Source organism: Protopterus annectens, chromosome 11.part0 (genome assembly GCF_019279795.1).
Source record: "Protopterus annectens isolate FY-2018-M chromosome 11.part0, PAN1.0, whole genome shotgun sequence".
Classification (NCBI taxonomy): domain Eukaryota; kingdom Metazoa; phylum Chordata; order Ceratodontiformes; family Protopteridae; genus Protopterus; species Protopterus annectens.
In genome coordinates, this window is record NC_056745.1 from 776,668,572 (window position 1) to 776,692,190 (window position 23,619).

The 23,619-nt window shown below is 37.0% G+C and overlaps 1 protein-coding gene across 1 annotated transcript in view; it reads left to right on the top strand.

The window, feature by feature from the left end:
• The window catches only part of ATP6V0A4 (ATPase H+ transporting V0 subunit a4), a 563,239-nt gene that overhangs the window by 386,209 nt on the left and 153,411 nt on the right, over positions 1 to 23,619 (top strand). The window contains exons 13-15 of the mRNA XM_044088210.1: positions 2,494 to 2,651; positions 9,715 to 9,808; positions 16,572 to 16,690. Coding sequence (XP_043944145.1) covers positions 2,494 to 2,651; positions 9,715 to 9,808; positions 16,572 to 16,690 — 371 coding nt within the window. The remainder of the gene's footprint in view (positions 1 to 2,493; positions 2,652 to 9,714; positions 9,809 to 16,571; positions 16,691 to 23,619) is intronic.

Genomic DNA, 23,619 nt, shown 5'->3' on the forward strand with positions numbered 1-23,619 from the left:
ACAGGAAAGAACACATCAATATTCGAGAGATGAGAGCAATATTATTGGCCCTGCAAGCCTTCCAAACCAACCTACAACAAGGACCACTAAAAATCTTTACAGACAATACCACAGTGCTGTGGTATCTAAACAAGCAGGGGGGAACCAAATCTTAATAGCTTTGCAGGCTAGCTCTCCTGGTGTGGAAACTGGCCACCTCCCAGGGAGTAACCTTACAGGCAGTTTACATTTCTTCACAACAGAATTCTCAGAAGACTCCCTCAGCAGATCCATGACAAACAATCACGAATGGATGCTTCACAGGGATGTCTTCCTGGACCTGGTCCACTGGTGGGTACACCTCAAATAGACCTGTTTGCCTCCTCCATCAACAGGAAACGTCCGTCCTTCTGCGCCAGACTTCCACAACATCAGGCTATGGCAATAGATGCCTTCTCAATCTGCTGGAAGGGGATGTTTCTCTATGCATTCCCCCCTTCCCACTTGTTCAGAAGGTCCTGATGAAGATCCAGCAGGACAGAGCAAAAATCTTGCTGGTGACTCCCTGTTGGCAAAGACATCATTGGTTCCCCCTCCTCTAACAGCTATCCAAGGGCAATCACCACAAATTACCCCTCAGAGTAAACCTTCTCACACAGCACAAGGGATCCCAAATACACCTACAGTGGCAATCTCTGCACATCATCCTGTGGTTGATAGTATTCTGATCCCTTTCCGATACCTTTACAATGAGGATGTGCTCACTGTCCTGCAGGAGGTAAGAAACCAAATACAAAGAAATCTTACCTATCAAAGTGGAAGAGATTTTCAATATGGTGTCTCAAAAGGCAGTTGGATCCACTGGAAAGTGAGACCCCTCTAGTGCTGTCTTACCTTTGTGAACTATTACAGACAGGGTTGGCCTTCTCATCCATTAAATTCCATTTGTCTGCCATTTCAGCATGCCTGCCTCTGGATCCCATCCCCAGCTTCCAGACTACCATCTAAGTTATTTCTTAAAGGAGTCCTTCACCTCAGACCACCCAGGAACCCCCCCCCCCCCATGAGACCTCAACTACATTTTAGAGAAGCTCACGCTCCCTCCATTCAAGCCCGCAGATAAAGCTTCCCTAAAACACTGCACATGGAAAACTGTCCTCCTCATGGCCTTGACCTCAGCCAGGAGAGTGTTAGAGTTGCAAGCCCTCATGGCTATTCCACCCTTCTTAGTATTCCACACTGACAGGGTTACTCTTAGAACTAACCCCTCCTTCATGCCCAAGGTGGTGAATGACCTTTCCCTAAATCAGGCCATCCATCTACTAAACTTCTTTCCTAATCCACAGGGAGAGAGTGAGAGAGTACTCCATTCTTGGATGTTTACAGGCAACACAGATATTATCTGCACAAAACCAAGTCCAATAGACAAGCTGAGCAACTGTTTGTCTCCTTCCACCCCAGGCCCTAGGGAAAGCAATAACTAAACAAACTATCTCAACATGGATTTCCAAAGCTATCACCTTTTGCTACAAGCACCATGGGAAATCCCTGCAAGGTACTGTCAAAGCACACTCCACCAGGGCAATGGCCTCCTCAGGGGCCTTCTTCAGGGGTTTGGATAACTCCACCATATTGGAAGCAGCCACTTGGTCTTCGGTGCACACCTTCACCAAACACTACAAGTTAGACCACATTTCTAGGGCTAGAGCTGGGTTTGTCAGGGCTATCCTCCATGAATTCCTGCAGAACTCTACTAGGCAACCTCCATCTTCTTCACAGTGAGCTTTGGCACTCACCCATATGTGATGATTATGGTAACATGTGAATAGAAGGGCAAAGAAAAGTTGTGTAAAATCTTACCATAAACATAGATGTCCTTCTCTTTCATGTTGCAGAATTCCTTCACACCCACCTACCCCTCCTGTTATGCAGCATTTCCCTTTCTGGGTGGCACAAAGCTGGCATTACCCTTGCTAGGACTGGTTCCGACTGGGGCTTACAGTTCTGAGGGCTGGTGTGTGCAGATGTCATTTTTATGGCCCACATTCAGCTAACCACGTCAGATGTCCAACACACCATACAGTGACTGAAATCTTTTGTATACTAGCTGGACGTTCGGGTAGCAACAGGGAGTAAACCCATATGTGATGAATACTGCAACATGGAAGAGAAGGACATTTATGGTTATGGTAAGATTTTACACAAATTTTCTTTCCTACATATGTGGACTTTGATGGGAAAAAGTGAGTAAGGCAGAATTTCCACTAGCACTGAAAAATAATAATTAAGTAAAACAGAAGAGACTTTATATCATAGTTAGCTTTAGATTCTGTTATGATTAGGTGCATGTGATTATATTTATCAAATGATAAACCAAATTTTTAGAAAAAAAAACTGCCGTCAACATTTGCTTCATGAAAAGCACAAATAGTTATTGCTGTAAACTAGCAGTGTCTCTTTAATGTAGCACTTGTATTTACTTATAAAGAAACATTGTTTTTGTATCTTTTCTAGATCTGGAATACATTTTTCAGTGGTCGCTATCTGATTCTGCTGATGAGCATATTCTCAATTTATACAGGCTTCATCTATAATGACTGCTTCTCCAAAGCCATTAACATATTTGGCTCATCTTGGCGTGTTTCCCCTATGTTTTTAAATGGCACCTGGAGGTAAGAAGCTTTGTGTACTGTAAATGCATTGTTGCTAACCTGCTGTACCCCTTTTACTAAAACTCACTGTTAATTGCCTACGCAGTGCAGAAAATAATTGACTTGTTTGGTGTTACCAAAGCAGTTTTACAAGAAAAAAAATTTACACTAACAGCTGTTGACATAATAAAGTATAGTTAATGGCAAAGGTGCCTCCTATGCTGTATTGTTAGTTATGTCTGAGCCTTACTATGTGCATAGCTGTCACTTTACAGACACTGTTTCTTCTTCTGGGGTGTGCTGTTAGATATCAGTAATGCCATCCTGTAAAGCCCTGTTGAACGTGTAACTATGTCTTTCCCTGGTTATGTCTGAGCCTTACTATGTACATAGCTGTCACTTTACAGACACTGTTTCTTCTTCTGGTGTGTGCTGTTAGATATCAGTAACGCCATCCTGTAAAACCCTGTTGAACGTGTAACTATGTCTTTCCCTGGTTATGTCTGAGCCTTACTATGTACATAGCTGTCACTTTACAGACATTGTTTCTTCTTCTGGGGTGTGCTGTTAGATATCAGTAACGCCATCCTGTAAAACCCAGTTGAACGTGTAACTATATATTTCCCTGTACTTCAGCTTAGTTGCACATCTTTTATTTTTCTTTTGCATTCATGTCAATGTATTATTAATCACGTCTATTCTATTATACGTACACTGAAATTTGTTTTGTTGCTTTTTGTTGTTACAGTATCTGTTCTGTTATGCTTCTGTAGATATTTGTTGTTTGCTGCTCTTCATTTTTACTATGCAGTTGTATCCTAGGCTGAGCTTGAAGTTGGTTATTCTGTGATCAACGTTCTACCCTGGTAACCAAAATATAAATAAAATAAAAAGGTGCAACAAATGTTAATTTAATGGCAAATGTAAAAGAAAACCATTACAAGATGCCAAAATAAGACAGAAAATATTACTTTTCTCAGGGCAGTTCTCCTCCTATACTCTAAAAGGTTCAGATCTGTTTTTCTATCTTACTTAATCAAAAATCATTGTAGTAGAGCTTGCATTAGCCAAAATCATTGTGGTAATTGTTTGTCTTCCAAGCAAGATATCCAAATTAGGAAGGGAACTTCAGTCAAAGACTTTTGAGCAAGGAAGATTGTCAAAAGGGGAATCTTGGCTGGTGAACTGCATGTATAACAGCAGCTTTTCTTGTGTCCATTAAGTATTCCACTACATAATTCTTTATATATGAAAACTTCATTTAACCATTCATTCAAAATCTTTCCGCCCCATAGCTTCTCTGTTTGCAATCTTTCTTCATTTGTTAAAAATCTTGTGTCTTCTAATATATATATATATATATTATGCCACTCCAAAATGATAATCTTTCTTACTATATTCTTAGTGCTATTCACATTTACAGAAGACACTCTAATATTTTCCCTTTTCTTTAGATTCATGGTTTTATATGTTCATAGTTAATTACTAAGCTAGATTTCTTAACAGACTATTCAAGCCTAGACAGTTTCCCTCACAAGAATATGAATCAAACACTGTATCTTGTGTCTGTGAGTCAAACACCTTAACCATTATACTGACCCTCCCAATCATTAGCTGTATATATTCTTATTCATCCATTTCCCTTCCTTTTTCTTTTGAACTTATCCCTTTCATTTTTTTCTGTCTTTTACCCTTTTACCAATATAATTCTTTTTTCCTTTACTACCTCCCAGTTTGTCTTCATTATAACTTATTTCAAAACCTTCTTCTATGCCGTTTATTATTTTTCTCGTCTAATTTTTCTTGTGTGTCTACTTCTGAAATTTCTTCTTTGTTCGTGTTCTTTTCTTTCTTTTTCTTTACTCATTATTCATTTTTGCAATTCATTCATAAATGTCCAATTTTGTTACATTTATAACATTTTAATTCACTTTTTTGTATCATGTTGCATTTCCTTACAAATATAACATTTTCTTTTGTCACAGTTACTTATCAAATGGCCTTTTCTACAAAAAAAAAAAAAAACACATTTTGGGATGTCACCAGTATTTTACAATACCCCTTTTCCTCCTCACATTTATCATGCTTGGGATATGTATAATTTTTTTCCCTTACTATTTTTATCACAATATTACAATTCTACCCAGCAGTCCATAAATCCCTTTTGTCAGAAACGTTTGCAATGTGTTGTACTTCTTTACATAAAGCTTTCAAATTTCCTTTCAAAAACTCTGTTTCTACCTTTGTTCAAAATTGTCCATGAATTTTCTTTTTTGTTTCCATATTAAGTGCTTTTATCACATAAAGATTCCATGGGTTACAGTTTGTCTTTTTTTCATATTCTCAAAGAATTTTTTTTCATTGAAAAAACTGTCTCAAATGTCACAAAATGTCTCTTGTTAACTAGAATGAATGCTCTTACATTGTGTGCTTTTGCACCCAGTGGGACTATTAAATTGTCCCACACTTCATACCTGTCCATTTCTTTGTTTCCTTTACTTTGAATCCTTACCACATGCTCCTATTCTTCATTTTCTTATGCCTTCTTTTCTGCTACTCCATGTTTGCCTTCTTTTAATTTCCCTGCATATGTTTTCTTTTCCATCTCACCACTATTCTTCAAGATTGTCTGTGCATCCTTGTTTGCATTTTCTCCATAATGCCCCCCCACCCACAAGGAAACATCTCCTTCATTTTCTGGCTCACTCTGTGCTTCCATTTCTTTAGTAAATCATTCTGCTACCCTCCTGACAGGAGGTTTGTAATTATACATCCATCATTGTTGACTCATCTCCATCAAACAGATTTCTTTTAAACATTTCTTCAGAATCCTGCACACATTTTCCAGTCTCAGTGTTTGCTTTCTACGCCATTTGTCTCACCTCTCCATCACTTCCTTCCCTCTCCATCTGCCTTCCTGTCTCTCTGGGCTGCCTTTGAACTTGGAAAGGAAACAGGAAGTAGTCCATCAAAATGGACCCCACTCACAACAATGACAAGAACTGGAAGTTCCCCAGTGCCCTGGCCAAATTTTCCCTTAGTAATACCAAGTTGGGTCTCCCCTGAAAAGAGGCTCCTAGCCTAGTGGGAATAGCCCAGTCAACAAAGGATAAATAAATAAAAATAAATATTATGACTGGAGACAAATATGGAGATGAGAGAGCAATCAAGTTGGGATGTAATGGGTCTATGCTGGGCACCTAGTATATGCACTTTTCTATTGATAACAGGACAGATATTGATGTCTGTAAATCTGGGTAGAACACTTATTGGTTCTGTGTATTTTTTTGGTTGTATTACTGCATTGTTTCTATTTGTTTTTGTTAGAAAATATGAAAGCTATTGATGAAAATTTATATGGACAGTATCAAAGTGGTTAATTTTTTCTTGTCAACAGATGAGCTTTATTGCATGGAACTCAGATAGCTTGATTAACCCAACTAAATTTTAAATTATTATAACTTATTTATTGCTCGAAAGAATATGGGTATATCCTATGGCTTAAATGATCACTTTGGAAATGCGGGATACTTAGTTGCACATCTAATTCACTCAGAGATGCTATCAGCATTCACATTTCAGAGCTATACTATTTAGACTCCCCTCATTCTAAAGGGTCTCTACCAACTCTCTAGAAGCGTGGTGGGATTAATTTTAAACAAAGTTTTCCACTGTTTCCTTCGTGATTGTCTTAACTATAAGACAGTCAAAATTCCATCTGGAAATAACTAGAGATTTCACATTGAACCCTTTTCTCTGAGATTGGTATTAGAGGATCCCACCCTAATGCAAATACTGTCTGAGGAATTCTCCAGAAAGGCAAAGTTCAAACTGTTGTACATGTTACCCACTCCTTACAATAGTGCGTACAGGCACCCTTCTCTAATCTACTGCAGTGCTTAGGCTTTACAGTAGCCACTTTTCTGACTTTATCTAATGCATGTGCAGTGCGGTCTTTGGTTCATTGGTCACATGACCTGTATGATGCTGCATGCTTACTCTTGCTTCAGCTAGAATACAGGCAGATCTTAAAATGATGGGTATATCCTAAAGCTCTTCCCAGTGATGGTCTCTTTCCAGTCTTTTATCCTAACTTATGCAATGATAACATCTGCTTCATTGGAAGGCTGGATATCTCCCCAAACAAACTTTCATATCTAACTGTACCTCATGTATTCTTGCCTTAACATCATTCTCCAGGAATTTAAAGCACTATTTCAAATAATATCCAAGTGATCCAACCTGTGAAATGTTATGTACGTCAGGTTTATTGAAGTAGTTCTACTCTAGTTTGGTATTTGAAGTAGCAGTGTATCTCATATTCCTTCTGCTTGTACAGAAGTTGTAAAGGTCTATATGTGGACGTACAAGGTAAAATTACAGCTTAAAGTAGCTTATGTTCTCAATAGGTCTAGTATTTAACCAGACTTCTCAGGTACTTTTCAAACCAGATAAATGAATAAGAAGAAGATCATTGCTTTCTTTCTCTGCCCTTTCAAGATTGGGGTACAGTGATTGTGGAACTGTCCCCTTTTTAGGAGAATATAGAATTATCACTCTTTTGTTCCTCAATGCCTTTTCATATGTTGAGCAGGACCCATACTGTATGCATGCCTGTCTTGCCCTCCTATCTGCTTTTTTCTCTTAAAGCCAAGTGAAACTAGGCCAGTCCTAATCTTATAATTTAATTTTCACCCAGAATGCCGAAAAAGGGTTACTGCTGCTAAAAATCTCTCAACTGTCCAGATTTTTGCAGAATGTCCAAATTTTTTGCCTCATATTTTTGGTCTGTTCTTCATAAAAGTTTGTTTTCCTTGCAAGTCATTGACAACTCATTATGAATTGTAATAAAAAAATAATGACAGGTATTTGAGTTTCAGACTTCATACTCTTCAGAAAATTCATCTTAATTGAAAATCTGTTATTTGATCAACTTTCTAAGTTTGAAATAGCAATATATAAAAATTTTCACTATTTTTGGGTCTTTATCTCCCCATTATATATAGCTTTGTCCAACTGTCTTGCGCTTAGAGGTTGAGAGCTATGACTAGCATATTCCTGTAAAAAAAAGTTAGAAAGACCCACTGGGGCTGAAATAGAAATGGGAGGTATTTCTACACACTGTATTGAAAAAAGTGTTACCATGTAGATGGATAAGCCCTTCTTCAGTGTGAGGAGATTGGATTGTCTATGTGATAATTTCTGCTAAAGCTAGAGGGGCTTGAATAAATTGTGCCTTTTGTCTGAATGCAATCCACTGCTTATTTGGAAAAGGTGGTATATCACAAAAGTGTGTCAGAAAGCTGTACTATGAGTATTTTCATTCATTACTTAGACTGTTTATTTTCTGAAACAGCTGCATATAAGAATCATGTATCCTGATTTATGTTATTTCTCCAAGTTGCAAAAAAGTAAGTTTCATATTGTCCTTTTTTAAGTAGACCTGAGGTTGAAGTCTACAGAACTGGATTTCTGACTAGCTTTATATCACACTGAACAAAGTTACTGCAGTATGTAATGGGCTTTTACAACATTAATTCATACCTGTGCATGTGATGTAATCAGTAGATCCTGTCCCATTTCAAGGGAAAGCACCATGTGATTCTCAGTCTGGTCTTTATTAAGGATTTTCCCACAAAGAGTGTTCAAGCACTATTCCTCCCCTCCTCCACCCCTGAAGAAAGGTTCACATGCGGGGAGACAAACATTTCTATAGTAATGTCTTCCAATACTGATTTGCAATTAAATTGATGCATTCATTAAATATTATCAGTCTGAATTTGGTCAGATCTCTTCATTAAGTTGAAAACTCAGACCTTGCTTGTGTGTTTACTCTCCACCATAAGGCTGACCTCACCATATGAGGAAAGATGCAAAATGGCTGAACAGAGGTATATTAACAGATGTAATAAATGGATATCCAGGTCATTCAGAGGTTATTCTGTGGTGACGATCATGAGTAATATATCTGCAGAGATCACTACAGCAATTTGGCCATCTGCTCACGAAGCATAACAAATTACAAACATATCACTTCCAGAAATACTGTCCTTAGGATGCGCACTCCTCATTCTCATGTGCACTTTTATCCTAAATGTTATGAAATCTAAAAAAAAAAATCGTCTTTCTATTTTGATGCATGTCTCGCTGATAACATGTTGAAGAAGAACAATATGCAAGCACAAGCACCTTGACAGTATTACAGTATTATCATGTACAGTGAGTTCTCTAACACCAAATCTCTGACATTATTTCTTGCAGTAGATACTTAGGATTTTACACTCTTGTTTTGAGCCAGTGGTCTATGGAATAAATAAATGATGTGAGGACCAGTACTGTGATGATACACAGTTTGACAAAATGATTCAGTAAGTGTACAAGGAATTCTCCTTTTCCCCGAGGTGTAGCCACCTCTAAGGTCATTAGATAAGTAATGGGGGTGCAGTGGGCAAAATCCCATGCATGGGGAATGTGGGAGACAAAAAACACATATTCACCTTAGACATTTGATCACCTGTTTTCAGCTTACATAGAACTCAACAAAAAGGAGGGTGAAAAAGCATCTTAGACCCTGGTGATCTAATGAATGTATGACAGGTTTTACATTATGGTAAATATTTGCTGAGGAAAAAATGTACTTTATCATCCCATTTCTGAGTAAGTGCTAGAAAGAACTGGAGAACACATGATGGATTGTCTTTATATATCAAAGCATGATCAACAATAGATGTCATGCTGGATATAGTATCTATGGAATTATTATTGGTAAAAGAAAAACTGGAGGCTGGGTTGGAAAAACACAAGCAAAATAATTGTTCTTCCATAATATCTACTTTCAAAGATCTACCATTTTGCTGACTGCCTCAAATAAAGGTTCTTTACAGTTGTGATATTGCTACTTGTGCTGTACACTGATGCACTTTACTTTATTATTTTCTATTCCTTAGTGATTACTTAAGCATCCTTACCATCGCAGCATATATTAAAACTGTTACTTTATTTTGCTCATTCTTTGATGCAAGATTTACATTATAAAAAATCTCTGTGTTGCACTCTAATTTCCTTAAATGTGTGTATTTTTCAGTGAGGAGTTACTTCAATCAAGCACAACACTACAACTGGATCCAGCAGTTCCAGGCGTTTTCTCTGGAAACCCATATCCTTTTGGAATTGATCCGGTAATTTTTAGATGCTGTTTCAAAAGGGAATCAGTAATACTGTACCAACAAAAAATTAAAAATTATATTTTTTCAAATTTGTTTTTGTTTAGCTTTATAATAAGATGCACACTGACATTTATTATGCAGGTTTATTAATTTAACTTAATTCACAGGTCTGTGATACCCAGACAGAAAACACACATATTCTACTAAACAAATTGCTTATGTAGGAAGTTATTTTTGTTTGTTGCCTGAATTATGTTAATTTTGTACAGTAAAACATGGTTTGTAATAATAAAAAAGATTCACTCAGAAGTCAACACACAGCCAGTCGAGAGCAAACTGGTGGGTGACACTAAGAAAGAAAAATATATTTTTTTGTTGTACCTCCCCATTACTTATATACACCAAATATACAGTTGTACAACTACTGGGAAAAAGAGAATCACTCTGAAAGGAGGAAACATGTCTTGCACAACTGTGATCTCACACAGCAGCTGAACAACTGTTCTGGGATTGCACATTTGAGGAGTTAAGAATCAGAGGTATTCTTCAGAAAGTTCTGATATTTCAAAAGACAGGACTCTGTACAAATAACAATCACAAGTTAAAACTCTCTGGAACTGATGTATGAACTGGAAATATGCATAAACAAATGTGAAGACAGTGTATCAGTAGAAAAGGGTTATTAAACAAATCAGATTTCTTATTTTCTAAACTGCTATAATCTAATATTCTTAATCTTACCTGTAAAATGGAATACTGGTTATTTTATTTTTTTATTTCATTTTTGCTTGTTTACCAAACATATAAATTACTGTTATATACAAGAAAGTTAAATATGAGTCATTAAGTAATACTATGATGGGCATAACACATTAACATTAAATAAGCATTACTTTATCAAGCATAAATACAATAAAAAATGGACAGCTACACACACTATAGTCATTTTATTAAGCAGAGATTAACCATAATAATGACTGAATAATTACAGTGATTTCTTGTTTTTCTTGTTTGCCTTTGGGGATTTCATTTACTTTATCATAAAGTTGTTTAACACTGATGTATGACAGTTTTGACATTCCCCTGTCCTCTCCCTTTTCTATAATATGTTCCAGACCCTCTGGGTAAATGTTGAATTCTGGCATGGAACAACTTATTTGCCTACTTGTCCACTGTATGCCATTTTGTTCATTTAATATTTATAAAAAATGGTGCTTTGGCCATACTGTTATAGTTGTGAGATTTGAGTTCTAAAGCATATTCAAGGTATCCCAGTGACTGGGATCCAGAAATCTGATAGCATTTCAGACGTGCAGGATGTCAGTAGTCTAACACCAAAATAACCCCAAGTAATGAAGTCAGGGTTCCATTTGGATTGGTGAGGGAATGAAGAGAGAATTAATACCCATTTGGTAACCAGGTAGGCCCACTGGACACACAGTCTCTTTTCAGAGGTGACCCAGGAACCATGTCTGGTTAAGTAACTTACTCAAGGTAACACAGCAGGTAAACTGGACTGTAGGAGTCAACCCCTGTACCAAAGGCACCACAGCTCCCAGTTTTAACCTTCTATGCCAACTGCCAAAATCTTCAGCTATAATTATTTAATTAGGTTAAATTTAATTTTCTAAGACTATATGGGTAGGGTATTATTTGTAGCTTGAATGAATGAAGGAAGATGGTAGATGCAATACAATATCCCATTTCTTTGTTGAGATAATGTTCTGTTAACTTGTACTAGCTTGATTTAAAGTGCCCCAATTCTGGGCAGAATATCTCATTTGCTTTAAATAATGGATTCTTACCATCTAAGGAAGCAACTAGTTTTGTACATCACTAGCTAGAGGCACTCTGTATCTACAGAAGGTCATGCCTGAAATACAAGTTCCATTGTAATAATAAGTCATGGGCATTTTTCAAAAATTTTAGTAAGTGAGACTCAGAAATATGACTGCATCTTGGACATTTAAGATGTCAGCAGCTTTGTTTCAAAATAGCTTCTGGCTGAAAATGTCTGTTTCTCTTGGATTGCTACTGCAGTGAAAAGGAATTTAATCAATGATTAAATTCTTGTATAGGGTGTCATTTTCTGTTTGAGGGTCACTGCTAACTGTCCAGGCATACATATCAAGAGGTGGTCCTCTGATTTTTTATCTCACATTATCTGCTTCTTTGTTAACTGGGTAATTAAAGTATAAGTTCATGAGCAGTCAAATCTGTTGCATGTTGAAGCACCACAAACATGTGATTAGTCTGTATGTGTGGGACAGTGCCTGTGACTTGAGAGACTAAAGGCTGAGTGTGGATTAAATGCTAGAACTAAATTTCCCATTGTGCCAGCATCACTGTAACTTGACTATAATAGGGTCTTTGACTTTCTTCTGTACTTTTAAAATGCTCCAGTCTATTCCTATATTTCTTTACTCTGACTTAGTTACTAAGCAGTATGTAATTCATCTTCACTTACTTTGGTCAGTAACTGACAAATACCCAATGGGGGGGACACAGCACTGAGCAAACCAATGCTATTTGACCTTACTTTGCCCCCGTTGTCTACTGAAGTCACAAGATATAAGTTTGAGCTGCTACTATTAGAAAGCTTTATGCATCTAATCTGATGAATGTATATTTAAAATTAGATGTAGTTATAGCTGGTGCTAGGCACCAATGAAACCTGCAGTTGTGAAGTGTGTGTGTGTGTGTGTGTGTGTGTGTGTGTGTGTGTGTGTGTGTGTGTGTGTGTGTGTGTGTAGTCTGTATTAGATCTTCGAACACTTAGGTTGTCGAACGTCGAAACGTTGACACCTAAACGTTGAAATGTAATAAATGTGATAGGCCAATTACCCAATTTTTTTCCCAGGGAAAAAATTTGCGTGACCAACAAAAAAACCCCCCTCTAAAACCCTAATTAAGTAGGGGCTTAACCCCACACTCCCCAATGTGGGGGGCTGTGCCCCCCATACCCCCTCTAACTAAATATACCAACTGTGGGATCGCTCTATATTGGGAAAAGGGCAAATCCCTGATGATGGCCAAGCTAATTTTTCCTAGGGAAAAAATTTTCGTAATTGGCCTGTCGCATTTATTAGACTTTGACATTTAGGTGTCGACGTTTCAGCGTTCGACAATGTAAGGGCCCTGGGGAAATCAAGAATAGTGGTCGTTTATGGGATGGTAACTCCAGGGTGCCTTTCTGTAACTCTTTACTTTCAGACTATCCAGCATCTGCTTCTATTTTTTTCTTCTTTTTCCTTGTCAGCAGGGAACTGAAATCATTCTAGGGTTGTAATCTTTCAGGTCCATTTCTTGCAAAAAGCGGACCTGATTGGTTGCACCATTTCACTTGCCTCCCACTTCCATTTTTATTTTCTTAAAAGGGAATGTAGAGGGCATCTCATGAGAAGTAATGGGACCATTCCTCTTCAGTTTCCCTGATTTTGACTCATATTAATGCTGTTTCCCTCATAAAAGCTTTAATTTTCTGGTGACTCACAGAGGATTTCAGTCAGTCAGTAATGCTAAGCATTGGAGTTCCTTGCTTCTTATTGTTCTGAGAATGCATGATGTTGCAAGAAATGTCATTCTATTAACTTTTTTAAGTGAATCGGAGTAATGTTTTTAAAAACGTCTTTGATTTTTGCCCTCCCCCATTTTTGTGTAGTTTCTTATATATTTAATGCCTGAAAAAAATGATAGCATTTTTTCTAAGAGCCAATATGTTAACTGAAAGGTGTTAGTCACAAGCAACGCATTTTAAAAAATACCCACACATTAGAAGTTTGCTTTTTAAAGAGCAAATTACAAATAACATTTTTTTTTTAGCCAAACAGGAACAAAATAGCACTACAATCAAGCTATGCATGTGTACAAGTTGAATGGGGAAATGGTCTGTTAAGTATCAAAACAAAAATGTACGCACCAAGACTACTGTTTATATAAAGACACCATACCAGATTAAATCAGGCAGTGGAGCACCTGTCATCCTACAGTTAATATATATTTTATTCTTTCTGCACAGACTCTAGCTGAACAGATAACACTATCCAATATTTTTTACAAGTATTTGTTATTCAGATTGATTACTTAACATATGAATTTATAACCTAAGATGTGTTTAGCATGATATTGTATGAATATGAAAACTTCATTGAGTTATTCCAGTGAGATAGGCATTGTTGTCTTATTCTAGTATGAGTAAATGATGTTTCTGTTTGTTTGTTTGTGTCTTTCGGCTTTTCCCGGTTAGGGGTCGGCACAGCGGATCTCCAGTCCGCTAATGATTGGCAGTTGATTTTTACGTACCGGCTTGCCAGGCCTGACACACAACCTTCAATGAAGGTATGCCCATTCACGCATGTCTCCACGCAGAAGACACTCTAGCTGAGAATCGAACCGGACAGTGTCTTACTGTGAGGCGACAACACTATCGCAGCACCACCAGTGCGGGTTGATGAAGCATGTAAAAGGCTCCAGAAGCAGAAGTATTCTGTCTGGTGCTAACATTTTGTTTAGTTAAATATTTTTTGGATTATGTGGATTATGTAGCATTCCAAGTTTCCTATATGTTGTGAATATTGTATAATCAATATGTTAGTCAAATGTCAGATTGTGATGTGTGATGACTCTTAATAGTTTAATGTGAGATACCTATTCTGCTACAAAAATTCGAATTAGATATGATTTTGAAATCTGTATTATTTTATGTTCAGAATCTGGGAAAAGAAAAGTAACTTTTGTCATTATTTATTATGTAAACAAAACAGGAAAGGAGTTAATATAGACAGAGGCAGGGGAGTGATGGTAAAGACAGATTAATAGTCTGAGGCATTTATGACAGAGATCCTTTGTATATCTCTCAGCTGTACCTAATTATGATAAAAGGTTTGTCATTTTAAATTTTATATTCCATATTGTGCAACATTTTATATTCTGCAAAGTTCCACACTGAACTTTTTGTATATTTGAATAAAACAGTTATTAATCCAGCTGTGAGTTTTGTAGTCAAAGAAGTTAGTAAGTATTCCACAGTTTACCCATTTGCTCCACAATATTTTTCAAATTTGGGGTGATGAAAAATTGAAAGCTGATCTCTTTTGGGACTGGACAACTGTTTGTTTGTCACACTTTACAACACTGACTGCCAGTGTACTGTCACTTTTTTCACTCTAACCTATCTGTATGGGATTTATGTCTCTGTTTTTCTGAGAAAATGGGTGTACCTAACCTACAGAAATTGCTGTGACTGTATTCACTGATTTGTTGAGGGCTAAAAGTTTTTGTAATGAACCAGTGGGTGGTAGACAAGATAACCCAGATCCTGATGATGTATTTGAAATGGAGGATGTCTCTTTTCATGAGTACATGAAGGTGATGAAGATATGAGACAAACATATATTTGCATGATGTGGGTATGTATGCATCATAAAAGACAGCTGCAGGTATTATAACTGAAGCTCCTAGAGTTATTCAGAAACAGGAGATTGTGGAGCTTTTCAAACACTCTCCTCATACTCCTTGGAGTTATTAAAGTTACTTCTAAGTATTGTTTGTCAAAAATGGTTGAAGTTACTCTCCATGGATATAGGGTTGGCTTTCTTACAGGAAAATGAACTATCTTACAGCATCTAGATTAAGCCTTCCCATGAGGCAAAACATGTAGCAACAATTGGGAGACTAAAAATGTGCACGTAGACTGGCAGATGCAGTGCTTTGCTGGCATATGAAGGTCATAACTTGTCACCACAATAAACAGAACATGCCAGAGGGACAGATTCCTGTCCCAGAGACTTCCCATACTCTGGAATGAACTACCTATCTATATCAAACAAAGCTCCTCATTAGCACTCTTCAAGAAAAATCTTGATGATTGGATGGGAAATAGGAAATTCACCCCAGGGATCACCTCTGTGGCTCTGCTCGACAGTGGCAGAGGAAAATAATTTTCTTGGGTGGCAAAAGCCAGGGTACATTTTTGGCTGGGCTTGTATAGGCCCCAGGGCCGATAGCCTAGTACCTACCTATGAACCTATGAACCTAAATGCAACCTTTTTAGCATTGGTATAAAAGTCTCGCAGGTAGATTCTGCTGCCTTCTACTGGCATAATAAGGATGGCAAGATGAGAGTTCTGCTTTTCTTCCATGTTGGTAACTTCATTGGGGATAGTTCAAAAGACTTTACAACAACTATGATTCCATACCTAAAAATGTATTCAGATTAAACAAAACCTGTCTGGAACATAGATCTTCTGGTGATTCAAGATGTAAACAACAGTAATGTGATATTAAACATTTTCAACCAATCCTTTTAGATTTCCCCAGGGCCACTGTATTATTCTTTCCTACTGTGTGTACAGAGTCAAATTACTCTGACAAGCTATGATCACCATTTTAAGTACATTTCGGCTAGACTTGCTGGACAGCTGTAAAAGAATCAGTTTCAGAGCTGGTTGAAGTGCTATACTGCTACCTCAGTGTCCCAAACTTTACTGTACAGTTGAAGGCATGTTTGGGATTGCTAGTGATAATGTTTAAGCTAAAAGGTTACAGTTAATGTCCTCCTACCTGCTTAGCCTTTAACATTATAAACAAAGGCCTTCCTCTTAGCCAAAGTCTTGTAAAAATCATGAAACCCGTTTTGGCATTATTTTTGTTTGTAGTAGTAGTTTCAGTCAGGGATAATTCAGATAAAGCTTGATGAGTTGCAGCAGTTGGTATACACTTATTCTGTGTAAGTGGATCTATATTAACATTTGTATGATTTTTATTTTGTTTTCAGATATGGAACATTGCCACCAACAAGCTAACATTCTCAAACTCTTACAAGATGAAGATGTCAGTTGTAGTTGGTATTACACACATGATTTTTGGTGTCATCCTGAGTCTTATTAACCACATGTAAGTATACACAGGCATGCAGGAAGAACTGTACAAAGCCTGGAAACAGTACAGTCCACATCTGGGAAATTTTCTAAAGCTATTGCATGTACTTCATACGCAAATGTATACTAAAATATTATGGCGTCCCATACTTTATCAATGGTGAAGCCAGGCATACTCTGTACTCAGCTGAGTACATTTATTTCTTAATACCTCTAAAAATATTGTGGCTTACTAAGGTCAGAATATTTCAACAATTCTTTAATGTGTGTCACATAGATCTGAGCACACCTTTCTTAAAGATAGGAGTACTCTTCTCAAACCAACTTTTGTTATAGTTGTAGAAATATCAGATAAAATGTATGCATACTTTTATTAAGCACATAGGGACACGATGTGTGTACATTTTTAAATGCAAAGCAAGTTTGGAGGCAGTAATGTGTGATTGTGTGTACAAAATGAAATTTCCTGACTACACTCCTGTTTGCTACAACTATGCAGAAGCAACACTACTAACTGATGAAAAGCAAAGATATCCAAGAAAATCAAACCTCATACCTAATTTTATGACATAATTCAGCTCTAATTTTCTCAGAATGCATTTCTATCATCAAGCCTGTCAGGCCTCTCTCCTTGTCAGTAGATAGCATTATGGTGATTTGAGCAAGGAACATGAGGCCAAAAACAAATATATTTATGTTCTTATAAAACATATTTTGTCTGCAAAACCAATAAGTGTTATTGTGCTGGCAAAATGAGTGACAGTTATTTTTCTTAAATGTGAAATGAAAGGCTTATTTGGGATACAGTCAGAACAAGAACCTCAGCAACACAGAAATTGCTACATGCTTCCCTGTTCTTTAGGCATCGCTGTCAATCACAAGAAGTGACTTCTTAAATCCATCTCTATATTTTCCTTCATTGGCTCATTTCTGGGTTTTTCTCTTTGGGTCGAGCAGGGGTTCTGGTCTCCCTGATGGCTTTAGTTTTTCTTACTTCCAAAGTTGCAGTGGTAGGCATTCCTTATTAGAGTGCTGCTTGCCAGCACGCCTGCAGTATGACGACAAACCTCCTGATGAAGTTTTGATGAAGACTCATTATTAAACAAAAATTGCTTACCTTCGTCAAAGCCACTGCAGTGTTACATTTCTCACCTGCTTTTGTGTTATACAAATAGCCCTAATGTCTTGGGAGAATAGACAATCCTACTATTGCAGGACTTAATTTTTAACCCCCTGAAAACACTTTTAGATCACTTAATTGAAGTAATCATTTCTTAATGTGGATACATCCCTGGACAGTAATTTTGCTTAGGAGTCTCCAGAAAAACAAACAAATAAAGAATGACCTCTCAATTAATATCCTGGAAAACAGTATACCACTTTCCTGGTATTCTAGTGAAAAGATATTATGGCCGTAATCTGACACCTGAAGAAATTAAGAAGGAAATAGCTCTCATATCCTTTGCAGTAAAGCTCTGACAGCATGTGCATGCTGAGACAGAGAGACAAGAGATGAGAGATAAAAAGAGAGAGACAGAGAAAGAGATAGAGAGACCTGTTAGAGAGAGAAAGAGAGAGAGAGAGAGAGAGAGAGAGAGAGAGAGAGAGAGACCTGTTCTTACAGACAAGCCACATTCTGGGATTTTGAGATCTCCTAGAAGAATCTTTCAGGAAGCCAGTAACTCATATTTTTATAACATATACATTTCTGTGCAACCAGGAGGTGGTTCCCTTATCCTCCAGAGGATTTATTTACATATTTAGCACCGATTGATTTTATATTTTTAGCCTGATCGATTTTCTTGACTGCTATGCTCACTTGGACGAAGATACTTTTTGCATGTGGATTTGGATGGGAGAAATTGCAGAAATGGATTTAAAGGAATACAAGATAAAAAAATACAGAACAAACAAAGTTTTATATAACTAATGCCGTGCTAGACTTATCTGGGGGATTGTAGTTTGGTCTTTATGTGCAGAAGATGTATTTATTTACCTTATTAGTGATTTATATATGTACTTGCGTTATTTAGTAAACTCAGGTATGAATTCCTATTTTTCATAAGTGACATTGTAAAGAAAGACTAGGAAAAAATAAATAAGAGAACATTGCAAAGTACAAGGGTGATTATGACATTTGCTGAAAAAGTGTTTTTTGGTCCAGTCAGACCACAGTGGTAAACAAATGCAATAAATAAATAAATAATTAAATACATAATGCAGTAAACAAATACAGTATTGACTAGCGCAAGATAAATGGAGCCAAGGGTAAAGCTTCTTCTAATTAGATTATGATGCACTTGAAGTTAGTACCGAGAAAAGGATGGTTTTACTCTCGGTTTATCAAGACTGTCTTTGTTTTGTCTTCTTGTTCTTGAATGAAACCATCAGTAATAGCTATCATTACCCTTAAATGGATGTCGCTCTTTAGTTATACCTTCTGACTCTTTTCTCATTTAGTAACAACCCTGATGAAAGTCTGGGAAGAAACAACATCTCTTATCATGGTGACTCTGCCTTGTATTCTAGCTGCTATTAATTCCCCATTTTCCTCAGTCCATTAATCAGAAAAGTATGTGATTTAAGCAGTTTGGCCAGAGCTGACCCCATCTCAAGTCAGGCATGCTAGTCTCTGGGTATTGTTTGTTATGAAGATCGCATTAAACACATGATGTTAATCAGAAATAATACTATATTTTGATTGTTTGCAGGATATAGTCCAGAATGCATTATGTAAGCCATGGTACAAATTAATTTTTGTGGGAGTAGTACTTGTCTAACTCAAGAGCACTGTCTTCAAACATATATATGAAATAAAAATGGTACCGGTTAGCCAGCAAAGAAGATAGATGTATCCACAGGAATATATTCTCATATTATTCGCAGTACAATAAAGGGGTTCTAATATGGAAATTTTAGTATATGTGACACATCTTTTATCATATATTAAGAAAACATGCTGCAGACAAAAGAGGGAGTTATAATGCAAGAGGGCAAACAGAATTTATTGAACCTCAGCTTACCCTAAGCAAAACAAATGATTGATTTATAACCTTCTACAGGACACTGTTCATTTCTCCAGGTGACCATGACAGATTCCTAAATATGCTGTCTGAAATAACCATAATGAAAAATACTTTTATGGATGAGTGAATTCAATTATCTATCAATAAACTAGTCCACCTTTATCTCAAAAGTTGAGCATGCCCAAAGAGTTCCGGACTTCATAAATGATAATTTCATAGAACAAATAGTAAACCAGCCCCCTAGGATTGGAACATTTTAGACCTTGTCCTTACCAACGCAACCCCCCACATGTGCCACTCCTATGATAGGATGTTAGAAATAAAGAACAAATATGTAACCAGTTCACCTTTTCATTTTAAACAGTATCTTGTCGATCCTGCCAAAAATAATAAATAATTAAATACATAACTTATCTGTTTGACTCTACCAGGAAAAAATAATTACAGAAAATATCTGGTTGACCCTGCCAGGAAAAAAAAATAAAATATGTAGTATCTGGTTAGCCCTGCAAGGAAGAAAAATGCAATATGTATATCTGGTTGTCCCTGCTGAAAAAAAAAACAGTCAGATGAACTCATTATTCTTTGTTCACACTTAAAAAAAAGCTATCTGCCTGTCAGTGTGGATTAGTTTTCAATTAGCAGTAATAAAATTCACGCACACCTCAGAAGACGACTCCACTGCCACTCTCTCACTCTTGCTCGTTGCTTTACCCAATGCAAATAGTGGGAAGAAAGCTCAAGAGCAATAGGACTAATCAGCAGCCACGTCACATATGTGACTGCTGACAAAACAGTCCAATCGGACTCGGATCCCTTCAGTCTCTCTAGTTTATTTATTTATTTTAAAGTGGAACTCGAGCATGCATGTGCACTGTTCCGAGTTCCACAAATACTCGCTGCACTAAATTAGAGAGGTATTACAAGCTGCCTGGCTGTGCCCCCTTATGATCTGCGCCCTAGGCAAATGCCTAATTCTCCTTAATGATGGTGCTGGCCCTGCTCCTATTTCATCTCCATCCCTGATTAAATTAAACCATAAACTAGGTTTCTTCTCCTTTAAATTCTCAACTTCTCACATCCTGTGGGCACATTTGAATTTAAGGACTTCAGATGAACAAACCTACTTAAATTATATGATGAGCACTTAAAAATGTACTTGTAATAGCAGCAGTCCCCATACAGCCTCAGCTGCTACTTACGCAATGAAGTTCTATTCCCACTTAAAAATGCAAAGATCTGGCATTTCCTAATGAAACCAGATATAATGTGAAATTTAAAAACAAACCACCCTGGTAGTCTACCAGTACAAATAAGCTCTATAACAAAAGAAAAAGGAAAACTTCTAAAGTTGTATAACAAATCCAAATCTATCCACATAAAAGACCCTATCAAAAGGGTGAGCAATGAAAGAAAAAGCTACAATTAGGAAGGTTAAACCTGAACATGAACTGCAACTAACATCTTAATCCAAGGGTAAGTATAAATTCTTCTGTAATTACATCAGAAAATGAAGAAACAGCACCCAGAAGTGTTCTGAACTAGCCTACTCTCACCCAAAAGATGTATCTAATATACATGAAGTTAAATTCAGTGTCAACTTTACCCTGGAAGCAGTCACTGAAATTTTGCAAATACTAGAATCTTTTACACCTTCTAAGATCATTAAGGAACATGTCCTATTTTCAAAAACTAAAAGTACCACTTCCATGGGTCCTGTCAGCTTACTTGGATAGCTAATATATAACCCCAAACATGCCCTTGTGGAACCGTTGCTAAACTTGTTAACTTAAGAAAAGCTAGAGGATGTGTCCCAAAGTATGGAGAACTGCTGCTGCTGTTATACTCCTTCATAAGGCAGGCCATACCACAGATGCCAGGAAGTATAGATCAATCATTATAACTAGTCTAATTTGCAAGGCCATAGAATGCATCATATCTGATGTCATAAATTATGAAATCATAAATCTCATACTGTTATACCTTCAGCAGTTTGGTTTTGTCAAAAAGGGGTCATGTCTACTTAATTTAGTAAACTTTTTTGAGAAGGTCACAAAAACAGTGGATAGTGATAATTTGGTCCATACAGCCTATCTAGTTCTTGGCAAGGCATTTGACAATCCTTTACAATTATATTGTACATAAGCTAAGACACCTTAATCTAGACCCTTAGATGGTAGGATAAATAGCAAACTAGCTGAAAAGATTTAACCCACATCGCTAAAGTATCACGTGCCTCCTCCGAAGGCAAGAAAGTAGCTAGTGGTATACCTCGGGGTTTTGTGCTGGTTCTCCTTTTTTGGTATATACTTCTCTGACCTCCAAACCATAAACCCACACTTATACCTAATGAAGTTTGACAGTGACTACAAGCTGGTTGTTATTGTCTGATCACCCGTACCTACAATATCACTATAGCAAGAACTAGTACCTTATAAATGAATGGTGTACTAAAAAAGGACTAAAATTAAATACAAAAAAGTACAGTATTGTCTTATTTGGTAAAACTTTCTCACTCTCAAGTTACAGTATAGCGAGCACCCCAACCCAAAGTGATACAATATCAGGGATCTTGGCAAAGTCCCTCTTCTTTGACCACAGTGTGGCATAATTAGTCAGGAAAACCTTATACTTATTACAACTGATATCTAAGGGTATCTTATCTAGGTCAAAAGAAGTTGACATCCCTCTGTACATTGTTGTAATTAGACCAATTATAGAGTGCAGTGCCCCTTTGGTATGAACACAGCCAGTAACATCACACAACTAGAAAGGCTCCAGCAGCTGCTGACTAAAAGGATTACTGGTCTAAAGGTTCTAGGCCACCAAGGTGGTCTTGAAGCCCTATCTTTATAGCTGATCTCTAGCTGACTCTAACATGGATATCTATATAGTGGACTCTCCACCATAAATGATCCAGCCCTTCTTAATTTCTTACTTCTTTGCAAGGTAAACAGCTTTATGGATAACAGAATTAAGGATTTGAATCTCCACGAACAAAGAAATAAAACACTTTGGAGAGTCATATTTATTGTTTGAAGTTTACCTCATCTCTTAAATTAATTGATCTTACATGTTAAACAAAGTCACATCCTCACATCCTTCAAGATGAATCTTGATGTTTAGATAAACATCTATAAATTCATCATCGATCTGATTTGCTTTGCTTTTCTATAAGTGGGAGTTACATCATGAGGGTGGGTATTGGCACGATGCAAATGGCCTTATGACTTACCTGCCTTGTAATTTCCATGATCCTATGAGTCAACAAAAATTATGCAAGCTTGATGCATGAATTCTGAAATTTCTAGCTACACCCCTGGTTGTTACAAAAAAATAAATACACTTAAGACTACTCCTTCACTAAATAGATCTTCTAGTAGCCTAGAGAGAGAGAGAGAGGTTTGAATTCTGCCAGAATATTAGCTTTTGACTACCTCTAGTATCTTTGTTACCTCACCAACCATTGGCTAGATTTTTCTTTCATCACTTTGAAGATAATAATCCCTAGGCCTAGGACTACACAATGGAAGAATGTCTCAGAAATGTACTCCATCTCATGGGATCTAAGGTTTCCAATTTTATAATCAAACAAATGCAATCAACGTTCTTCTTATTTTAAAATCTAAAGATGGAAGAATTTTGCATAGCTTGGATATACGTTTTCAGTCAGTGTGATGCCACCTCCAAATTAAGATAATCGAATAAAACAAGCAGCTAGTTTTCAGTACATCGAGGGCAGAAAAGGCTCTATCATGTTACAAGGCAATTTCAAAAGATAAAGAAGATAGTCAGCAGACATCATTAGTAAGGGATGCCGAGAGCAATCTGGACACTAATGCAGAGGACATCAAGGGCAAATTAAAGGAGTACTTCAAGAAGCTTTTGCATGAAGAAAAAACTTGAGAAGCTTTATTTC